The 21,706-nt window shown below is 40.9% G+C and overlaps 2 protein-coding genes across 2 annotated transcripts; one reads left to right on the top strand and one right to left on the bottom strand.

Moving 5' to 3' along the window:
* Nucleotides 1–142: 142 nt before the first annotated feature.
* On the bottom strand, nucleotides 143–17,299 carry LOC118431822 (structural maintenance of chromosomes protein 2-like). Its single transcript, XM_035843208.1, has 28 exons — nucleotides 17,003–17,299; nucleotides 16,258–16,407; nucleotides 15,688–15,810; nucleotides 14,976–15,125; nucleotides 14,322–14,366; nucleotides 13,854–13,946; nucleotides 13,379–13,456; nucleotides 12,999–13,061; nucleotides 12,466–12,615; nucleotides 11,770–11,959; nucleotides 11,398–11,452; nucleotides 10,931–11,051; nucleotides 10,446–10,504; nucleotides 10,053–10,112; nucleotides 9,474–9,612; nucleotides 8,575–8,721; nucleotides 7,910–8,032; nucleotides 7,528–7,609; nucleotides 7,016–7,151; nucleotides 6,513–6,637; nucleotides 5,754–5,947; nucleotides 5,238–5,381; nucleotides 4,492–4,686; nucleotides 4,051–4,251; nucleotides 3,146–3,271; nucleotides 2,492–2,643; nucleotides 1,891–2,038; nucleotides 143–1,425 (listed from the first exon to the last, which is right to left on the bottom strand). Exons 1-28 carry the CDS (start codon nucleotides 17,168–17,170, stop codon nucleotides 1,213–1,215), a joined length of 3,630 nt encoding a protein of 1,209 aa, XP_035699101.1. The 5' UTR covers nucleotides 17,171–17,299; the 3' UTR covers nucleotides 143–1,212.
* LOC118431823 (dnaJ homolog subfamily C member 25 homolog) lies at nucleotides 17,288–19,609 on the top strand. The gene is made up of 3 exons (XM_035843209.1): nucleotides 17,288–17,757; nucleotides 18,574–19,035; nucleotides 19,443–19,609. Exons 1-3 carry the CDS (start codon nucleotides 17,341–17,343, stop codon nucleotides 19,560–19,562), a joined length of 999 nt encoding a protein of 332 aa, XP_035699102.1. The 5' UTR covers nucleotides 17,288–17,340; the 3' UTR covers nucleotides 19,563–19,609.
* Nucleotides 19,610–21,706: the final 2,097 nt, after the last annotated feature.

Below are 21,706 nucleotides of genomic sequence, written 5' to 3'. Positions count from 1 at the left end.
TGTTGATAATACATGTATAATCTAATGCAATAACATCTTTATTTCATAAACAGACATACTCTATCACTATCAGATTAAGAATTAACATGTACCTAGCAATAGAAAGAAATGGATGACATAGTGATTTCAAAAAACAAAAGACTTCAAAGTAACAAAAGATTTTATTCATTGTTTGGGTAAAAAATGGAGAGATCCATTAAAAATGTACATTCCATTGCTGTGGACAGTGAAGAGAAAGAGCATAGAGTTTACAGAGGACAGATGAGAAGGATGTCTGTTTTGAACAAACAAGAAAACATTGTTGAGAAAATTATCTTATTCATAAACTTGTTTTCAAATTGGAGATGTTGAATCTCTAATTACATGATTGGCACATGAAGTATATGTAAGGAAGGAAAAGTTATTTGTTGATAAAAAGAATTTCAGGGCTGCACTTTCAAATGATGATGAGTTTCAAATGGAATAAAACAAGGCAAGACAGAAAAAAATGAGGTCTTTCAGATCATCTTAAACTGAGTCTTGTTTTTCCTGACAAAACCCCTAACCTATTCTTACTGCTTCTACATCAGTCTCAGGTCTGACAACACCATACAATGAGAGTGTGATTTAAATAACTATAGGTTTAAGCACACAAATGGACCCAGTTGATCGCATGGATTTTCTTAACCTACAGGAGTCTTTGTACAAAATAAGATGTTCACCACAGTACTTTGTCTTGTACATGTACATGAACATCTTTCTCTCACAGAAATAAATTTATCATCATGAATTCTTCTACGCATATCCCATTTTTGTAAATAAAGGAATGTAGCTACACAACGAAAAAAGGTCAACTAAAGTTAACTGTTGCACACAAATGGACCCAGTTGATCACATGGATATTCTTAACCTACAAGAGTCTTTGTACAAAATAATATGTCCACCACAATGGTTTGTCTTGTAGTGTACATGAACATCTTTCTCTCACAGAAAATAAATTTATCATCGTGAATTCTTCTACGCATATCCTGTTTTTGTAAATAGAGGAATATAGCTACACAACGAATAAAGGTCAACTAAGTTAACTGGTAGCACACGAATGGACCCATGGCCAGTTGATCACATGAATTTTCTTACCCTACAGGACTGTCTTTGTACAAAATAAGATGTTCAGCATAGTAGTTTATCTTGTACATGAACATCACAGAAATAAATCTATCATCGTGAATTTCTCTATGCATTTGCTCCAGCTGCTGCACCTCTTCTCTTCTTCTTGGCTCTTCCATCCTCCAGCACCCCTCCCCCTGTGCTGGGTGCTTGGATGGGTCGGGTGGTGGGGTTGCCCTGGGCGTACCTGGTAACCGTAGAAACACCGTCCACGAACTTGGTCTTGTAGAGGACGTTGGCATTGTTGAACATCCCGTCCTTCAGTGACACCACAATGAACTAGAGATAAAGGAAAAAGTTGTTAGAATCAGTGCATACATGTAATATGTACTCACTATACATACTTGTACATTCCTGGCAATTCAAATCTTGCCCCATGCAGAGACATATTTCTAGGAAAGGGGCCATATATTTTAAACATATAGAAGAAAAACACAGACATAAAGCTAAGACAGATACAACTTCTGCAAAAAAAATTTCGAAACAAAGACACAGGATGACAAATTTGAGGCATTCTTCACAGCTTCCACCATGTTCTAGAGACAAGGATTTGGTCATACCCGAGAGTGTTTGAAGTGAGATTTGATCATGCGGCCGATGTTCTGTGTGAGAGAACTTACCTGAGAGTGTTTGAAGTGAGATTTGATCATGCGGCCGATGTTCTGAGTATGAGAGAACTTACCTGAGAGTGTTTGAAGTGAGATTTGATCATTCGGCCGATGTTCTGAGTGTGAGAGAACTTACCTGAGAGTGTTTGAAGTGAGACTTGATCATACGGCCGATGTTCTGTGTGTGAGACAGATCCAGCGCAGCATCCACCTCATCCAGGATGTAGATGGGAGCAGGTTTGAACAGCAACATGGCCAGGATCAGGGACAGGGCTACCAGCGACCTGCAAAACAAAATTTTAAAGATTAAAAAGTTACGACGCTGCCCCGATGTTCGGCTTGCAGCGTTTAAGGACAGCACCTACATCAGTACATATATCTCCGGAGCTCCTCTTCTAAATGCCTCACAACAAAGGGCTAGTCCACTGGTAGTGGTCTGTCATGTGTGTTTTACTGCCATACTCTCATAACTACTCAGCAGACAATGCAGTGTGTAAAAATTATTTGGCATGACTCAGACTGTGTTTGAGCCTGTAACTCAGACCTTTTTTATTGCACCAGTCTCAAGGAAAGAGACAAAATCAAGACTACAGTTTTCTTACAAGTTACACTCTATAACCACTATTGAGGCACTGGTAACAAGTGCACATGTAGAGTCATACAGATTTGTTTGTCTTTTTGAACAATAGTATCCAACACTGATGGGATCTCAAGAGTAACAAGTGTTCTCCTCTCACCTCTGCCCACCGCTAAGCTCACTCAGAGACTCCTTCCAGACGTCTCCAAATGCCACCTTGACCTCTAACCCCTGCAGAACTGTCTGACCTTCAGGGGGGGCCAACTTAGCGTCAGTCCCCGGCAGCAGGGTGGAGTAGATGGAACCAAAATCCTGGAGGAGGAAGATTATATAAGTTATTTGATTCCTAAGGTATTGCACAAGTCACTACGGTGAATCAAACACAGGTTTGGAAAATCTAATTATTAGGAATTGGACCCAGAATCCTGGAGAAAAGGATTTTAAAGAAATCTCCATTAAGAAGACAAAACTAAGGTGAAAAAAACAACAACCGTAGTCTCTTAAAATCTTAAATAAAGACACTAGCAATATGGAAAAGACTGGGTCTTACATGTACATGTACATGTATATTTGAAACTTGCTGTTGAACTAACAGTTAACTTGCATTTGGCATTTGTCAATTTAAAGAACATGTTTTCCAAATAGTACAGTATCCTTGCTTTTGCTACATATTTATAAATACATCAAACTTTAATGTTTACTACACTCTTCAACTTCCAAGGTTCCAAGTAGTGCTTTTTTAAAAACTTAAAGCAATTCTTCTAATGGTTTACAAAGTTGCAGGTTCAACAAGTGCACCTAAATATTTCCCCACCTTGTTGACCTGTTCCCAGGCCTTCTTCAGTGCCTCGTTCTTCTTCTTATCCAGCTCCTGGATCACTGTCTGGATCTTGGCCTTGTCGTTCTCAACAATCCGCTTCCTCTTCATCAGGTCGTTGTACTGAACAGAACAACAACAAAAGATGCTAAAACATGACTTTCATACTTGGCAATGTATACTTCTGTGGTAGATTCCTAATAGCTAAATATTTGGATCAACAACAAAGCAGACTATCATTTCATAACCTTTGAATCATGCTGAGAGAGGTGTAAGCAAATCTTAATATGTCCCCTTTTCCCTAAAACAATTTCATTTTCACTCACAAAAGTACATGTAGATATCTTTATCAAATCCATTTCACACTTCTTACAGAGATCACAAGCCTCTTTTTATTTGACTTGAAAATAATGAAAAAGACAAATCTAAAGTAAAACACTTATGGCTCTGGACATTTTCTTGTGACTCTTTCAAATAAAGTCAGGGCAGGTTTGGTGAGCTGGACGAGGCAATGGATTACACACTTTGAAAACATGACATGCCCCTACTGAAACACAAGATCGAGTAAAAACAGTCTCCTAGCTCCCAGGATTAGGACCCGCACCGAACTGGGCTGCCAGCTCACACGTGAGTTGAAACAGTCTCCTGGCTTCTGGGATTCAAACTCAGGCTGCCAGCTTACAAATCCAACACTGCTAATCACTAAGCAAAAAGGTTGGACCCTTACCATGGTCATTTTGGCGGTGCTTGATCCCCACTGTTACACTACCTTTAATTTTAATTTTCCTCTGCCTTGCCCAGCATGTTCATGGCCGTCATGTTGACGTTCTTACTCTCCTCTACAGTTTCTTGTCCCTACCTTTTCCTGCCATTATGCCACACTATCCCATGTCTGTCCCTACCTTTTCCTCAGCCTTGCCCAGCATGTTCATGGCCCTCATGTTGACGTTCTTGCTCAGCTTGTCTTTCGTCTCCTCCAGTTTCTGCAGCCTTCGCCCAGCCTCCTTCGGGTTGTTGGCCTTGAAGTCATACGGAGTGTTGGGCTGGTTGAAGAACTTACGGTCGGAAGCGATCCACTCATATTTGTTCAGCATGTGTTCCACCTGGGGGAGAAAATGTGTGTCAGAAAATAATACATGTACAATGGAAGGAAAAATATGCACATATTTGCATATAACAGTTGAAACACAGGGACTTACAAATCATAATAAAGCTGGTATATTCCTCCAAATCCTTTCCTTTTCAGTTTTCGACTCAAATTTTGTTGCAACTTTATAAAAATCTAATGCTTTACAATCTCTGAATAGGAGATCAAACTTTCTTGGGAAAATCTTTTTTCTCACCGTTTTTGCAGCATCCTTGCTGTCCTTGTTATGCTTGTTGACCTTGTGCTCCAGTTCTTGAATCTTCAGCTGAGCTTCGTTCTTCTCCTTCTCCAGTTCTTTTGTCTCCTTGTTCCTCTCGTTAATCTCCTTGTTGCATTCTCTGAGCACCTCCCGGGCTTTGTTAAGCTCCGTCTGGGCAGCCTCCACAGATTTCTACAGGCAAGGGAAGAAATCTTTAGGTCAATACATGTCCTCAAGGTGCAAGTTGTAACACAAACCTGCTCATTTCTTATTTCTTTCTTTAGTGGCCACGATCATGACGATGGCAAGGACACAAGGTACCCCAATTGTAAGTACACTAGCACCAGGAAAGACCCCTACTCTTTGTGGAAAGTTTTGACGGTTTCACATTTAACATCCTACCCGAGGGACGGCCCTAGTTGAAGTTAGGTACTCATTTTGTTCACCTGAGTGAAGTGTAATGTGCCTTTCCCAAGGGCACAAGATCGATGACATCGCATGTTTCAAACCCAATTCTTGACCTCTTGTCTCTGAGTCCAACGCACTGCTGATTATCCAACAAGATCACACTTTGGCCATTTGGATCAACTTGCGTAGCCGGATCCGTGTTTCTTAGTTCAATCCTAGGGTGGGTTCAACTTGGAAATGCAAGGGATTTCATTCGTCATTTTGTATGGTCACAAGGTCCCTACCTAAACCTATGACAACACTATTTCATCTTGTGATCTATATTCCCGACTGACCTTTGTCTCTGCTGCCTTCTTCTTGAGTTCTTCGACTTGCTCCTCGTACCCAGCGATGGCCTGGTCCACTGCCTTCATCTGTTCTTCATAACCAGCTATTTCCTTCTTCAACTCTTCTCCCTCCAGCTTCACTGCTTCTAGTTCCTACACAACAATAAACACATAACAATCAGTCAATCAATCAATCAACTGATCAATTAATCAATCATTAGTCAGCCTTCTAATAGTGTAAGTTGTACCCTTCTCCTTCAAACTAAGCTGCTTCTAGTTCCTACATAACAAATAACAATCAATCAATAAATCCATTAGCTTATCAGCAACAGAATTGAAAGAATTCTACCTACATGTACATAAACTTTTTACCAAATCCAACTGCTTTTAAACAACAGCTACCTAACAACGCATTCAGATTTGGCACATTTCACCAAATTATTGACATTGAAAATCAATCAAGCTATAAAGATAGGGAGAAAAAAGACACAAAACAACTACAAAGAAACAAGACACCATCTTTACCTGCCCTTTCTCTCTCATCTGTTTGGAGGACTTTTCAGCCTTCTCCTTTGCCTTGCCCACATTCTTCTCTGCCTCCTTCAGTTCTTTCTCCCGATGTTGCTGGGCCTCCTTCATCTTTTTCTCCAGCTCCTTCACCTTGTCGGCAGCTTTCTTCTGACGATCTTTTGCTCCCGCAAGGACCTCTTTTCCCTCCTCTAGAAGAAGACAGAAGAATATCCAATGTCAGGGCTGGAAATACTGTAAAGGAAAGTGTGAATGGAGCGGTGGAGCGTGAGAACCTGTACATTATTTCAAACAGGTCGAGTTGTTGTTGTTCCTGTTCGAAGGATCTGTTCTAGAACAGACAGAACTTTACCGGTGTCCTATTAAAGAAAAGTTCAGTTATGCTCTGGTTGTCCTGAAATTTAGACGTGTGTCTCCATCTGTTCTGATCATATCGTAACGATACTACCTGCACATGCGCATGCAGGTACATGTTTTTATGATTTTCTAAGAAACTAGTTGGGCCGACAATCCTTTCTTAACAACCAGGGGCATGAATTGTAAAGACCTTTTTTTAGGGGGCTAAATTTGTAAGGTTCTGGAGCAGGTGCCATTAGGCACTAACTCTAGACTAGTGACCTCAATACAACAGTAATTGCTGGCGGTGCGGCCATAGGACTGTAGGTTTTGAAACACCCACACAGAGAAAGACCCTTACTGTTTTCGATACATGTAAGTATGCTGAAACTGAAAGTTAAAAGTGAAAGCTTGCAGTACCAATGGTCTTCTCCAAGCCCTGGATATCCTCCAGTTGCTTGTGGTGGGTGCTCTGCTCCAGACGTGTTTTAAGCAGCTCAGCCTCGTGTGACTTCATATCATACTGTTCCTTCAGACCTCGGTACCTGGGGTAAGATTGTATACATGTAATACTTGAATCACACCTAACACTGGTAACTTTAAAAATTTGAAATGGTTCAACTTCAAGTACTGGGAGTTGGAAAACCTGGTGCTAACACTATTGATTAGTATACCCTGAGTACCATACCATAGGGTTTCTTTGTACATGTCAGCTGTCATATGGTTGGCACCAAGAGGTTTTCAGGGTACAAGGTGAAAATTATGGAGCAAGCATGCTTACAATACAATATGCTTTTAAACTAATGCACTATTCTTAGACTAAGTCCCAACTGGGGTGTTTCTAAACCAGGGTTTTAATTTTGAACAGAGACTGAAAGCTCAACAACAGTATCCAGGATGTAACCACGAGAAGAAACACTGACTTGTCCACCACTTTCTTGAGCCCCTGCAGTTCCTTCTCCACAGCTGCCAGCTGCTGCTGTTTCTCCTGTAACTCCTCTGTAGCAGACTTGTACTCATTCAGCTTAGCCAGGATGGACTCTGTCTTCTGACGGGCACCTGGAGTCAGAGCGTGTAAAACACACAATGTTACATTGAAGTAGCCACAAACTTTCAGTACTGCAGATGAACCAACTCAGATAATAAATAAATTAGGGCCTTCTCCATTGAATTTTCAAACAATTGCATGATTTAAACTCTGGACCTCCATTCAAGAAGGAGGGTACCTTAAGCTTCTAAATCTAAATAACCGGATGGTGTCTGAAACGTCTGACCGTTTCCAAAATCATATCCAGTTACTGCTCGAGGAACTGTTTTTTGGCGTATTTTATTACCTGGAAGTCTAACATTCATTGACGCTCCTAAACAACAGTACAGTATGCTCTAAGTTAGATTTAATGTAAGATTTATTTCTTGTCTAAGATTGGAGATCTACCTCCAGACAGCATGCCGGATGGTTCAAACACGTCTCCATCGAGGGTCACTGATCGAGTCATCACCTTCTTGTCAAAAGTCACCTGGAAAAAAGAAGAATAAAGCATTGATTCATAACGAAAATGTTCTCAAGGATTTCGAAGGAATCTCCTGTGTCGCCTCAACTTTTTCACAAACATCAACTATAAAACAAATAGGTATCAGAAAAAAGTCCTATTCAAACATATTTGGAAAAATTGTACAGAAAAGAAATCTGACCTGGTCAGCATGTTACGGGTGAAAAAAATGTAAACCTCAGTTGGAAGATAAAAAGAAAATTGCATTTTAAAATTTTTGAATACGTCATGTAAGCAGTACATAAGAGGAGGACTTGTGAGCATTACCTTCTTGGCGTTGTCCAAAGTGTCACAGACAAGCGTGGAGCCAAAAACGTAGCTGACGGCAGCTTTGACCTCGTCTTCATAACCAACCAGGGACAGGGCAACGTTGGCGTTATCCTTGCCGACCTGAAGCGGGGAAGAAACACAAAACGTTTTATTTATCTCAGAAAGACTGTTCAATGTTTACGTTTGATTAAATGTTTAGGACATGATGATTTCAAAACTGGAGAGCCAATAATCTTACCTTTGGGAAGTCTCAGGAAATCCTATCTTAACTTCAAATCTATTGATAGATACACAATGCAGGGTTTCAGCCAGCACCCGTCCTTCCATCCTTTGAAGGAATTTTGAAGCTGGGGACGAAATTTTTTTTTCCCCATTCCGTCCTCTGTGAGCAAAATTTAACCCTAAAAATGCAGGAAATAGCATTTCAAAGGGTCTAAATTTCAAAATTTTCCTTGGGCACATGCCCCCGGACCCCCCTAGGAACACTGCGCCAAAGCCATTCAAAATGGAGGGAACTGAAAATGATTTCTGGCTGGCTACAACCCTGACACAATGTATATTGCATTTTTACTTTGCCCCCTGTCCAATCTGTCTTCATGCTCTATTTGAGAAATCCGACCATTACACGATTGTTCCCTGAATGAACACTTAAGTACACTTACCAGGTTCTGTGCTTGCCTGACAGCGTCGTTAGAAACGACGCGGCCGCTGATCTTGTTGAGGGGGATGATGGTGAAGCGCCGCTTCAGCTGACCCTTGTCTAGAATCTTCTTACCGGTCACCTCACTGTCCACTACAACATTGTACAACTGGGGAAAACGGACAAAGGGTTTGAGGTTTTATAATATCAAGATTCTTAAAGATATGCTTACAAGCTGTGTTGTGTGTGGAAAAGAAAAGTTTATCCTTTGTGAACCTGCAATCCTTTCTTCCTGTTCCTTGCCCAATAGTCACCTCACTGTCCACTACAACATTGTACAACTAGAGAAAACGGACAAGAGGTTTAAGGGTTGAATTTGAAGTATACATATGCATTGCCATCAATGCCAGATGACATTTTGGTTGGTGTATTTGGCTACAAGGAAAAATATAAATTTAAAGATTCTGTACACATACTTACAAGCTGTGATGTGAGATTGGAAAAGTGACATGTACATGTACATGAATACTTCTGTCACAAACATGGTCAAGATGTAGCTATATCCAAATACATGTACAAGATTAAAATGTCCTATGCTATGGATGCTTCTAAAAGCCACTTATGGCCAGTTAATTAGGATTCAGACTACTAGCACACAGAGAAATCTCCAATCCTGTACATACTGTGAGAAACACAGTACACACAATCAAGATTACCAACTATGAGATCTCTCTTAAACTATCCAAACATTAACGGTGACTGTTTTAAGAACAAAAATAGTTCTGTATCTATATAGCCGGTATAACCGCCCTTCAGCGTAACACACCAGCTCGCAGGCACACAGCGCGGCAGCAGCTGGTTGTTTTACACTGAACGACCGGTCACACCCAATCATTAGTTGAACTTGAAACAAGCCCTTACCTTATTCCCAGCGGTGACCTCCAGAGCCATGGCATGTTTGACGTCCTTGACGGAGATCAGCTGTGCCACGAGACCTTTGACCCTGCTGCGGTCCCAGTTCTTCTCAGGGTCACGGTACTCAAAGTCAAGGTTGGGGAACCTGGACAGGGGGAAGGGAGGAGGCATTCAGCAAAGATTTTAGATCCATTTTTTATATCTACAGCAACTAGTAAAAAGGTACTGTAAATGCAGAAACCTTCATGGTGGTTTTGTTTGCTGCTTTCAAGGTGGCCACTTCCCCACAAACATAAAACCACCGCGAACACTTGTTCATTATAGTATGTGAATACAGTCTATGATGCTACCACAAACTGAAAACCACCATAAACCTCCGTTTTCCCCGCTACCGCGAAAGAAAATCCCTGCGAACTTAAATGCATTTACAGTATAATTATAAACAGCCAAACCAATAGATAAATAAATAAAGTATAATTATTTTTGCTTCTTGGAAGAGGTGGTTTGTGCTCCCCAAATGAATGTAACGATCAGATAAACCATTCCATGCTGACAGCTAAAACAATTACACCTGGCTCATCTCACCTGGCCTTGAGTGTCTCCACCTTCTCCTGTAGGTTAGACACGCTCTCCTGTAACCCTCGTCTGGGGAGGAACAGAGACATGAAAATATACATCTACTTGTAACATTCATTGCAAATTGGCAAGTATGCATGTTCATAATGATATACATGTACAAATTAAAAATGGCACTTGAAACAAACTCTTCTCTTGCTAAAATATCTGGAGATTACTGAAGAATATTTAGAATACTGTGATCAAGTTGACCTGTGTGCAGAGATCAAATATTCACAAACTTATCTTTTGTTGCTACTGTACTTTACTTTGACATATGGTAAAATCACCAGGCAAGAACGCTGTATTTAATCAATGCTGTATGCTGACGGTATTCAAGACATGAAAGCAACTAAAACTTACTTCTGCTCTAGGAGACGCTCCTCTTTCCCATCCTCATAACCAAGCTTCTTCATTTCAGCCTGGAACACAAGGAAAATAGATGTATTATAGGTTTGGAAGTCTAAATGTATCATATTTCTAAGTTTTACATGTACAGTAGAAGCCGATTAATTGCAATCCACATTTTCCAGCGTGTATTGAGCAATAATCTGAGTGGTTATCCAGCTGAACCACACTGGTTTGGGATTCAGAGATTTCGTGCAATCAACAGCAGTGTGCGGTAACCATTGTGTAATTATCTGGCTTCTATTGTACATGTACCATCAGATATTCAAACAATCCAAGAATCGTAGGATGTAGACTCCAAGCAGGATGTAAAATGTACAATGTACATAGGACATAATCAAGATGTACAGACTGCATTTTTTACTTTTTAGGTATAATGTAGAAATTGGAATCATCATGCTTACAAGTTATTGGGAAGAAATCGGAAACACACTACTGACCTCTAGTTTCTCTTGGTTCTTCTGAATGGCTTCGTAAGCTGTCTTGTCCTTCTCATAACTCTTTTCTGTTTTCTTCAACTCAGCACGTTTCTTCTTCACTTCCTCCTCTGCATGCTTTAGTCTTAGAAGTTGGAAAAAAAAAGATGTTGGATACAAAGTTACATTGTATGGCAATAAGAGTCTACCACCAAAACTACCCTCCATGGTATACTAGACAACTTGTTTCATTCAAGGCCTTATGTTAATTATGCAGTTTTTGAAATGATAATTACACAGAACAACAGTCAGGGCAACAGTCAGAAAACATTATGGTCAACTAGACAAAATAAACTGACTGGAGGTTTAAACATAAATAAATCTTACTCCTTTCTTTAAAAGTTAGTTTTATTTCATTACACATAGGTAGTTTTTCTATGCAAACATTATTTATATCAACACATACAAAAGTCTGAGTTCCATGTACTCACTTCATCTGCGCTTGCTTGGTATCTGTGTCCACCTTGCTGATTTCATTCTTTGCAGCTGAAAATCATTTTGCAGAATGAAATATTATCATCAGAAACACCAACTCAATTTTTGCCACCCGGCTACATTGTAGCACACATGTCCTTCTGGGGAAAAAAATGAATTTCAAACACCAAGGATGGGTTGATATCTCTGGAACTATTTCTTGTATTATCCTTTTTATTTTCCGAGCTAGTACTGTTAGTAGGTTGTGCGTCCACCAGCTAAAGGGGCATATTTAAAACAGAAATACCTGCACAGCTCCAATTTTACCTGCACTAACCTGCAGATGCAGGTGGTATTTCAAGCCATGAACAACCAATGACTGAACTGACCCATCATCTGCTCCGCCAGTGTAGCGTCCTCCCCTTCATCATTACTGCTCAGCCCTGCAGACACGGCCTGGAAGTGTTTCTGTGCAGCCGTGTGAGCGTCTGAGTCTTCCTTAGCCTGCTGCTCCAACTTCTGTTGGGCAGCTGCTAACTTCTCAACTTCCTTATCCTTTGTTTTCAGTGCTGCATGGTCCTGTGGGGAAGTGCAAACAACTTACTTTTTTCTCCTAAATAAATGCACCAGTCCTGTACATTAATTTTTTCGTATCACAAAATCTGCTGGGTGCGTGTTTATAGATTGTATTTTGGACGACATGTTTAATGATTTTCTTTCAATGGGCATGGGTTTCCCTACACGATAGAGCAGTGGCAAACTTACTACTTAGTGTATTACTTCCCCATATTTCCCCAGTAATTCTGTTCATAAGTCTTTCTTTCTTTGGCCGAGCAGCATGTATTTTCCTGTAGTTGCCTTGCTTTGGCCGACATTTGTGTGTTTGAAATCTTCTGAATTAGCGATACTCTAAACACATTGGTCTATCTATCCTGCTATGAAGATACAAGTAAAAGTTGCTATCCATGGAATACCGTCCTGAGACCCCAATGCAGTATTAGAAACAATTTTCTTGTAAAACAACTGTTTACATGTTCAAAACAATGCATGCCAATAAAAAAAGTACTGTTTTATACCCAACCCACCTCATCAATGCTTTTGGTGATGTCTTTTTTCTTCTTCTTCTCTGAGTTGAGGGTCTCCTTCTTATTGTCCAGGCTGCTCTGGGCTTTAGCATCAGCCTTCTGCTCCTCACTCAGGCGAGTTTCCAGGGTCTGGATCTGTCCGCCTGTTTCCTGTCAAAGGTACATGTAGTATGTTATAGTACTTGCATTTTTGGTTGCTACTTTCTCTTTGCTTATACTAGAGCTATACTATAGAAAACATAAGCCTGAACAGAAGTAGAGGGCATTTTCATATGCTTCCCCTCTTCTCCTCCCCAATGGCTTACATAGAGAGTTTCTCTTTGAAGCTGAGGTTTTCTCTTTTTGCTGAACTACAGTTACTGTAAGTGGAGCCTCCGTACAAAGGTGTACACACAGTATGAGCCAGTGCAGCCAAGAGACAGCACAGATTCACGGTAACATCATCCACTAACACCCAACATAATGGACAACAGACTACATGTACATGTATGCACAGAAAACTCTAGTTACAGCCACAGAGAAACTGTCAGTACCTCGTCCCTTTTCTTCTCCAGTTCCAGGACTGCTTCGTTGATTTTGGCAATCTTCTGGTCAATCTGTAGACGACATCAAAACATGATTTCAAAATGAGAAATTCAAAGACATTAAAGGTGAAATCTGTGTAGCAAATGGACTTTAAACAAGGAAACACTCAGAGACGGGGGCAGATACTGCTTGCCAGATTCTTTATTCAACTCAGAGTAATTGAATCACCCCTCCTGACGAAAGTCGACGGATGAGTGACCAAAAATTAGAGGTGAGCAAAGACAGCTAAAAACTTCAACATGGACTTCAAAAAAATTTGATACACACACATACTGTACAATGTTCAGCTTAGTAGCTTGCAGTATAAAGAGTAGAAGATATGTCTTACTTCTTGCTGCCTCAGCTGGAACTGTTTGATGTTGTCTGTGATCTCAGCCAGCTCCTCAGCAGAACGCTTCTGAGTTTCCTGGGGAATGTTGGAAAGGGAGAAGTCTAACTTAACTCTAAGACAAAATGTCTGTCAAGTCATTTCTACATAACAGTCTGCCTTTTCTCACATTTTGAGTAACATGGTCTCATACGTGTGACTGTCATGTCACGGTGCCATACATGTAGTGACAGGTAAGAAGTAGGTGTTTGGCAAATTGATTAATCAAGATTTTGAATATCAATTAATAATCCAATCTGCTAAATCAGGCTGAATGTAAACAACAACAGTGACCGCTCATATCGACACAAGTGTCACAGAGCACAGGCCAAACCAGCCCTCTATGATTCTCTTCAATGAAGACTTACTAATATTATAATAATGAAGTACATGAACATGTACGATTTGACATAACTTATAATCCCATATGACAAACCTCTGCACAGAAGAACTGGTAGGCCACGTGCAGGCGTGACAGGTGCTCAATCTCACGCAGGACCTTCTGATACTCAAGGTAGTTGGAGCGCTCCTGGAAAATACAAAACAAAAAATGTCTTTCAGTCACCAGTGACATACAAGCTGTGATGGGTAGACAGGCCTTGGCCAGAACACACTGGTAGTATATACATTGTAATATACAAGCAATTTTACCTGCCGTACGAATATAATATTTTTGAATATAATCATTTTATGAGCCATTTATATCTTTATTGGGACAAGTTCCACACACATCCCTATAAGTGAGTGCTTGAAATAACCACTTGCAAAGGCAACCACATTTTGCTTGGCGCAACTTGTGCAACCTGAAATTTAGCAGTTGGAACACCGCTTTTTGCCCCGCCTGCGTACATAATATTTATTAATAGGCTTTTGTATTTATTTCAAAAGTCAACGGAAAACGTACCTCTTTCAACCGAGTTAGAGTTGGACTGATTTCTTCCTCAAGAATCTGTAAAGAAAAAAAACGATTGTGACAAAACAGCACCAACTTCCTGATATACACATACTTTGTAGCACAAGAAATGAAGAGCTTCATTCAATTCATAGTTACTGGTAGTAACGCACAAGAATTTCTTTAAAAGAGGCATACTGGTACTTCATTTTCTAGTGGTATTGATGGTTCACAACACACGTTTAGAACTGTAAAACAGCTCTACATTTAACAGTCTAATTCTTGGTCCCTAATTAAACAAAGTATCCACAAGCTAGACCAGTCCAAACTTTTTATTTGCATTCAGACAGACAAGGACAATGTGGCAGAGCACTTAAGTTTAGTAACTTATTTCAACAGTCACATACAACGAGCAGATGGAAAGATCCAATAAACTTTTTGATGCTGTAAGGACACGGTATTGGAAGTTGATGCTTTTCACCACCTTTTACTTCCAAAACCGAAGTCATGTACCTATTTTTACACCAGGTGGGTGGAGAAAGGAAAACTGGGTTCGAACCCGGGACCACTTGATCCTGAGCCGAACAATCTGCTTTCGCTCAACACCACAGTCCACACTTGCTGCCTGCCAATGCATTACTAAACAGTCCTGCCAAGTAAACTTACAGTGTTGATCTCAGTGAGTTTGGCATCCTTCTTCTCGATAGTTTTCTGGGCCGACTGTTTCTTACTCTCGTACATCCTGGTCCCGGCAGCCTCCTCGATCATGGACAGGATCTCGGGCGGCTTCATGTTCAGCACCTTCGTGATGCGTCCCTGGGGAAAACATGGGCAAGAAATGTGTGAATTATTGCAGTGTTAGTACTACTAGAAAGACTGCTAGGGGGACCCAAAACCAACTTTGATATAGATGGAGACATACACTTGAATTGACTGGTATTTATCTTATTTTTTTGTCCTCAGTCCGGACCATCAGGATCTCTTAGATGGCTGGAAACAAACACCTTCGTGATGCGTCCCTGAGAATAACACAGGCAAGAAATGTGCACATTGTTGCAGTACTAAAATGTAAAATGAGCTCACTGGGGGTTAAAAACCTACTTAGATAGCAAGAAACAAACACCTTCATCGTGTGTGCGGCCTGAGAAAAAACATGCAAGAAATGTACATATTGTCACAGTACCACAAAGAGGATTGCTGTGCAGATTTTATACATTTTTGTCTTACATTTCACATCTGCAAGAGGATAGAGAACCTTTGTGGACAAACCGGCCTAACCTAACTGAGTAGCTGTGACTAGCTATGGGACTGAGAATGAGTTCACGAGTGAATGTGATTGTAACCATGGCAACAGTTGCTATGGCAACCGCGTGCTCACCTGCATGATGAGAAAGTGAGGGTTGTTGATGTTGAGGCCCACAGAGTGGAAGAGGTCCTGCACTCGGGTGTTGCTGGCATTGCTGCCGTTGATCAGGTACTTGTTACGCCCACCAATCACAACCTGGGGAGAAGAGAAGGGTTTTATTCTGAGTAATATTAGAAATAAATTGTGTTGAATGTCCAAGTCAGTGGCTTGGACTTTGGCTAAGCTAGCATACAGAGCATTGAGAAATTATTATACTGGTTCAATTCCTGGCTACTTTTATAAAAACATATAGAAGATAGCATTATAACAATTAGTAATTACTATTGCAATAAGTAATTACTGTCCGACCGTCATTTTAGCACAACTTAAGCACAATTTTGCACAAATCAGACCTAAACGACTTCCTGCAATGTCCAACCCTTGCAAGACAGGGAACAACGGACGCTAAATCGGATAGTGGGTGAGTGTGTGATTCAAGCACAATCCTGTAGTGTTGGTTGTGAATTTTCCAGTAGATTTGTGCCACCATCTCTAGGTTGGAAAGGGGTCTATTCAACACAGCTATTTACAAATCTGTCCAACCTGTCTGGAGACGGTGATCTCATCGTACGACTCGTATCCCACAGGGCTCTGCTTCTTGTCGGTGTTGTCGAAGGTTATGGTGACGGTTGCCTTGGTTACGCCGGCCTGGCCGCTCTTGTAGACCAGCTCCTGAAGGCTGCCTGCACGCACCTGGGCAAGATAGGGAAAATCTATCATTGTTACCAATCTTTACGGGTGAAAGTATATCATCAGGGATGTCACTGTATATCTCAAAATTCAATTATTCATAACTTTATTGAGATTTTCAGAGAGATAGAAGGCAGAACACCAGTTTGATGTCACCGTCATAATATCGGACATTATAATTGAAATAAATTCACACATACAATTGGTTGTTTAAAAATTATCCTAGTAGTAGCAGGTAATGCTGCAAAAGATTTATGCTATTCTTTCATGTACAAAAAACTACCATAATATTATAGGTTGAAGGGTTTGTAAGAAATCATTTATTCATTGTACATCCTCGTTCTGTTCTTCTGGTATCATGAGCTGTCAGATTTTTTTTAATCAAATGATAACAATTATAATTTGTTTTTCTGGGCTATAAATTTGCCGCAAGCCTTGGCTTATATTTCTCCACATCCAAAGTTTTGTAATATAAAGTTTTGTAATATAACGTTAAGGTTACTTGTCTCCTGAAAGCTTAGTTTCGGATTTATAGCATAGTCTTGAGGGAGAAGCGTTGTCGTTCTTGTCATATCTCGAACGTCCGCTGCGAAGTTACCTGAGAAAGGTTGGAGATGCCCAGCAGAAAACAGATGGAGTCGAGAATGTTGGACTTGCCGCTCCCGTTCAGACCGGTGATAGCGTTGAACAGCGGGTCAAATCCGCTCACAACCGTCCGCTGGGCGTACGACTTGAAGCCATCGATCACGATTTCCTTGATATACATCTCTGGACGGCTGATTTCGTGAAATTTCCGTCAAAATTTCGCAGAGTTCACAACAATCACTGTCAAAAATGGCGCTCAAATGGCGGTTACCTCAAGATCTCGCACATTCTCGCGTCACGTGACATTGCTGCGAGATCCGGGAACTTCCCGAGGTGCCTTGCAAATTCAAGATGGCGCCGCCCAGGTGGAAATTTTCGATTTTGAGTGCAATTTTAGTTGTTTTCTTCCCTGTTTTTGTCATGGGACAGATTCAGGGGCTGTACTGTGGAGAACAGAACTGCTACGACGTCCTGGGATTGACAAGAGAAGCCACGACGCGTGAAATCGGCAAGGCTTACCGCCAACTCGCCCTGAAGTTCCATCCCGATCGAAACAAGGCGGCGGACGCGGAAGAAAAGTTCACCCTCATCGCGACAGCCTACGAGACGCTGCGAGACGAGGAGAGCCGAGCCGACTATGACGACGTCTTGGATAACCCTGAAAAATACTTCCAGCATTACTACAGATACTACAGGCGGAGGGTGGCGCCGAAAGTCGACGTCAGGATCGTGATAGTCGTGACACTAACGGTGATATCCGTGATACAGGTGAGAAAACAACGACACGTCACGCCCCCTTTCTGGGGCTGGTCGATATGGTGTTTTGTTGAAAGTATTTGACTTAAAGCCTTTTGTATGAGCTGGGAACCTGACTGTTGCCAGGAAAAATGAGCTTCTGACTCAAAACTTGTGTGTGTGTGTGTTTTTTTTTTTGGGGGGGGGGTCTTGGGTGATGACTTCGTCACATACTGTCCCACGAGTGACCTAGCTTGATATTAATTTTAAAGAAATGTGAAAAATCATTGTAAAAGAATCTGCATAGGATACCCCCAAATGACCCCGCGAGGGGCAAAAGTAGGGGGGGAGCTGAGGCTCCCGGGTTAGGGCGGGCAGGCCGCCTGCCTGGCACGGAAGTGCTCAACGTTGGGAGCGCTTACAACCGTGCCAGGCAGGGCATTCCACTCGGGAATTGTACGTGGGAAAAAAGAATGTTTGTAGATATCGGTGCGTGCAAATATGTGTTGATATTTGAAGTCGTGACTACCCCGGGTGCGCCCTTGGGCAGGCTTCAGAATATTGCTGGCGTCTATGTTAATATTATTGTTGACTACTTTATAGAAAAAGGTGAGGCGGGCGTTGAGAATGTAGAAAAAAAGTTATGAAAACTGAAGCCATGTTCTGCATGCTGTACCTCGAGCAATGGGACTGATGGCATCACTCGTCATATAGTATACATGCATGTAACTGTTAGTATTTGTTTGTAATATTCTACCATATGCCATATATCTTTGTAAAGAAGATAATACTAATTGATACTAGTAGTAAAAACACTAAAGCTGAATCCATTTCTAATTCTACACTCAGTACCTCGGTTGGTGGCACCGCTACAACCAGGCCATCTCCTACCTCGTCACCGTCCCGAAGTACCGCACCCGCGCCATGGACATCGCCAAGGAGCAGGGCCTCATCAACAACAAGAAGAAAGGAAGACGCTCCAAGGAAGAGATAAAACAGGAAGAAGAGGCAGCACTGAAGAATGTGATAGAGAACATGATGGACATCCGCGGGGGCTACAGCAAGCCGAGTGTGTACGATGTACTGTGGGTAAAACTGGTGCTGTTCCCGTACCACGCAGTTCTCTACTTGTGGTGGTACGCGGCGTGGGTGTGGAAGTTCTCGGTGTGTAAGCAGCCATACGGCAGGGAGGAAAAGATGTACCTGATGAGGAGGAACATCGGGTACACGCCCACACAGTGGGATGCTGTGGAAGACTCTGTCAAGGAAACTTACCTGCAGAAGGGACTGTGGGACAGAAAAGTCTTCTTGGTAGGTTGTTAGTCATCCCTCGTCTTTAGGGCTTAGTGTCAGTGGCTCATACTATACTCATACTGGCCCTATGTGGTAGCTGCAGAGGCTAATCTTTGAGTCGCATAGGTTTGTTTATTATAAATTCGCCACTCAATTGGAAGGGGGTTAGTCCCCACCTCACCCCAAGGTAAATGGTCTCATGATGCAATACAACAATATTTTATGATTATATATTATATGTATGTATGTAAAAAGTTCTGACATTCATCAATACATTGTAGGTTCAGGGTCTGTTTTATTGTTTCTTTTTTTCTGATAGTCACTAATTTGGCTCAAAATACCCACCTACAATTTGCGGCTTTGCCTCACCATGTAGCAACAATTTTTACAGTATTTTTTTTGTCTTTCCTGCCATGTTTCTGTAGCAATGGAAAAAAGAGCAGGAAGAGGAGATGAAGGCAAAGCTGGCAGAAGATCCCAAGTACAAGAGATATCGGCGCTGGATGAAGCAGGGAGGTGCGACCAGGATGACGTTTGAGGACTAGTTTATTAGAGATCAATCTCCAGGCAGATCACCTGTATCATAACATAGTCTCAAAGCTGGCCAAGGAGTATACCCAGCCAAAGGGAGAATTCAACAATCTTGTTGCTTTCCCTCCCCGTGGCCACTACTACTACCGTAGTAGATAAATATCCAAATGTGTGTATGATTTTACACGCAATTTATATTTTTATTGGGACAAGTTCAATGACCTGTGTACATCCTTATAGAATATTTGCGCCAAGGAGGAAGGAGGGCAATTAACAACTACTCAGCAAGCACAGTTTGATTAGGCAACAATTGGATGTTAATAGCCTTTCTTCTAGCCGACTGGGGGGGCAGATTCCCATTGGCCTGCTGGCTGCCTTTGGCCGGCTATACTCCTTGGGCAGCTTTGTTACTACCAATATCTTATGCCACTGGTAAATCTGCCTGGAGATTAGTTAGAGATATCCTCAGTTGCCACAGCTTTAGGCTACACCATTGTAATTTGTCGGTTCCTACAACTACAGAGAAAATTCCTCACGGAAAGATCAACATGAAAACAGAGTCCCAGAGGAAATTCTGTACCTTGGTACATTCTCTCTCAGGGTGTCTGCACAGTCCACAGCCACACATTTTGATGGTTTTCAGATTTGAAAAATAGACAACAAATGTAGAACATCAACATAAAAAGGGAGTCAGACTCTGAGGGGCAGTCTGTACCTTGGTGCACACTGTTTTAGGAGTCAGTTTCCTGTTCAGTTTCAAATTTTCTATTTAGACTTCTAGATTTATCTTCTCATCCTGCTTTCTTTGTAATTGTACCTAGAAATGTGCGAAAAGCTAGGAAATCAATTAATGTGGCCTTACTGTAAGTAACCCTACTGAAGCAGGCTCAAGTCAACCTTTTCACTGCTACAGTTTTAAGTAGAAACAAGGTTGCCTTATTTGACACAACATTGCTTCCAATCTACATAAATTTACAGTAACCCATCGGCAAAAAAGGCAAGCATGTTAGTATCTATAACAATGATATAAAAAAGTTTTCACTTGACTTTGATTCAAAGGACTGCTTACTGCATGAAGTCTATGGAGGCTGTGGCAACTGAGAATAATAACCAACGACAACAGAGTATTAGGAAAATGTACATTTATATGTCAGGACACTGCCAAAATATTGAAACAGAGGGATCTAAACATTGCTGCTGTTGTAAACGTGTCCAATTGTTTATAGAACTGTCATGTTGTATTGATCTATTTGCCATCAAGTTTTCTGACAACTAAAACATTTATTTTCAATAGCTCTTGTCAGGACAGTCAAGGTGGTGCTAACGAGTAATGTTAAAGATTCTTTAGAAATACAATGTCTTGTATCTGTATGTTTAATAGTATTAGCCACTAACTTTCCATGTTATGAATTCTACAGAAAGAGCCCATCTTTGGAAAATGTTGTTTGTCTCTTACACAAATGAAGTTTCTCAAAAATGATGTTCATTATTTACCTGAATTTATAAGTATTCATGATGATAGTTGAGAAAACCATGCTGCATTTTTAAAACACATATTGAATGCCACTGACTGGTTAAGAAAGATTAGTACATCAAACACTCTGGCTACAGTTGTCTTGTGTGTTTCTTTACTTTCTAAATCTGTATTGTGTATCGAGTATAGCCGGCATAAACTACTCTCCAAGTAATTTTTTTGTTTTCTTTAATTGTCAACAGACTCAAGTAGTCCATGAGAATGTCTGATTGTTGCAACTTTTGTACAACTTTTATATAAAGTGTGTGATAAACTACTAGCAAATCGTTGAGGAAAATATTCACAGCAACAATTGTGCCCAAACTTCACCAAATTGCGGTTTATAAGATTATACAGATTGTGCATCAGAAAATCCCAAAATGCACTAAAAAGATAATCAATACAATATCAAATATTTTCTTTTCTCACTATAGAGACAAACATACAAACGCGGGACATGAGTTCACTACAACTAGACCAACGATCGATTGAATATAATCGTACTACCAGGGGGCACAAAGTGCCCTGCAAATGGTTAATGATTTGTAATGACCAAACATAATTAAATGGAAATTAAGCACCATATATGAGTCATCAAACACTCCCTTTATAAACTAATATGTCACACCAAATAAATACCTGCAG

Source organism: Branchiostoma floridae, chromosome 15, assembly GCF_000003815.2.
Source record: "Branchiostoma floridae strain S238N-H82 chromosome 15, Bfl_VNyyK, whole genome shotgun sequence".
Taxonomy (NCBI): domain Eukaryota; kingdom Metazoa; phylum Chordata; class Leptocardii; order Amphioxiformes; family Branchiostomatidae; genus Branchiostoma; species Branchiostoma floridae.
Note: the sequence above shows the minus strand (reverse complement) of the source record. Positions and strands in the feature narration are given on the sequence as shown.

What these genes read in the sequence shown, in the direction of transcription:
- LOC118431823 (XM_035843209.1), top strand. Translation starts at nt 17,341, where the DNA reads ATGGCGCCGCCCAGGTGGAAATTTTCGATTTTGAGTGCAATTTTAGTT. An exon ending in CGGTGATATCCGTGATACAG is followed by an intron (nt 17,758 to 18,573) that starts GTGAGAAAACAA and finishes TTCTACACTCAG; the next exon opens with TACCTCGGTTGGTGGCACCG. An exon ending in GGGACAGAAAAGTCTTCTTG is followed by an intron (nt 19,036 to 19,442) that starts GTAGGTTGTTAG and finishes ATGTTTCTGTAG; the next exon opens with CAATGGAAAAAAGAGCAGGA.
- LOC118431822 (XM_035843208.1), bottom strand. Translation starts at nt 17,170, where the DNA reads ATGTATATCAAGGAAATCGTGATCGATGGCTTCAAGTCGTACGCCCAG. An exon ending in AGGTCACCGCTGGGAATAAG is followed by an intron (nt 8,722 to 9,473) that starts GTAAGGGCTTGT and finishes CGTTTTCCCCAG; the next exon opens with TTGTACAATGTTGTAGTGGA. An exon ending in TGGGCAAGGCTGAGGAAAAG is followed by an intron (nt 3,272 to 4,050) that starts GTAGGGACAGAC and finishes TGTTCTGTTCAG; the next exon opens with TACAACGACCTGATGAAGAG.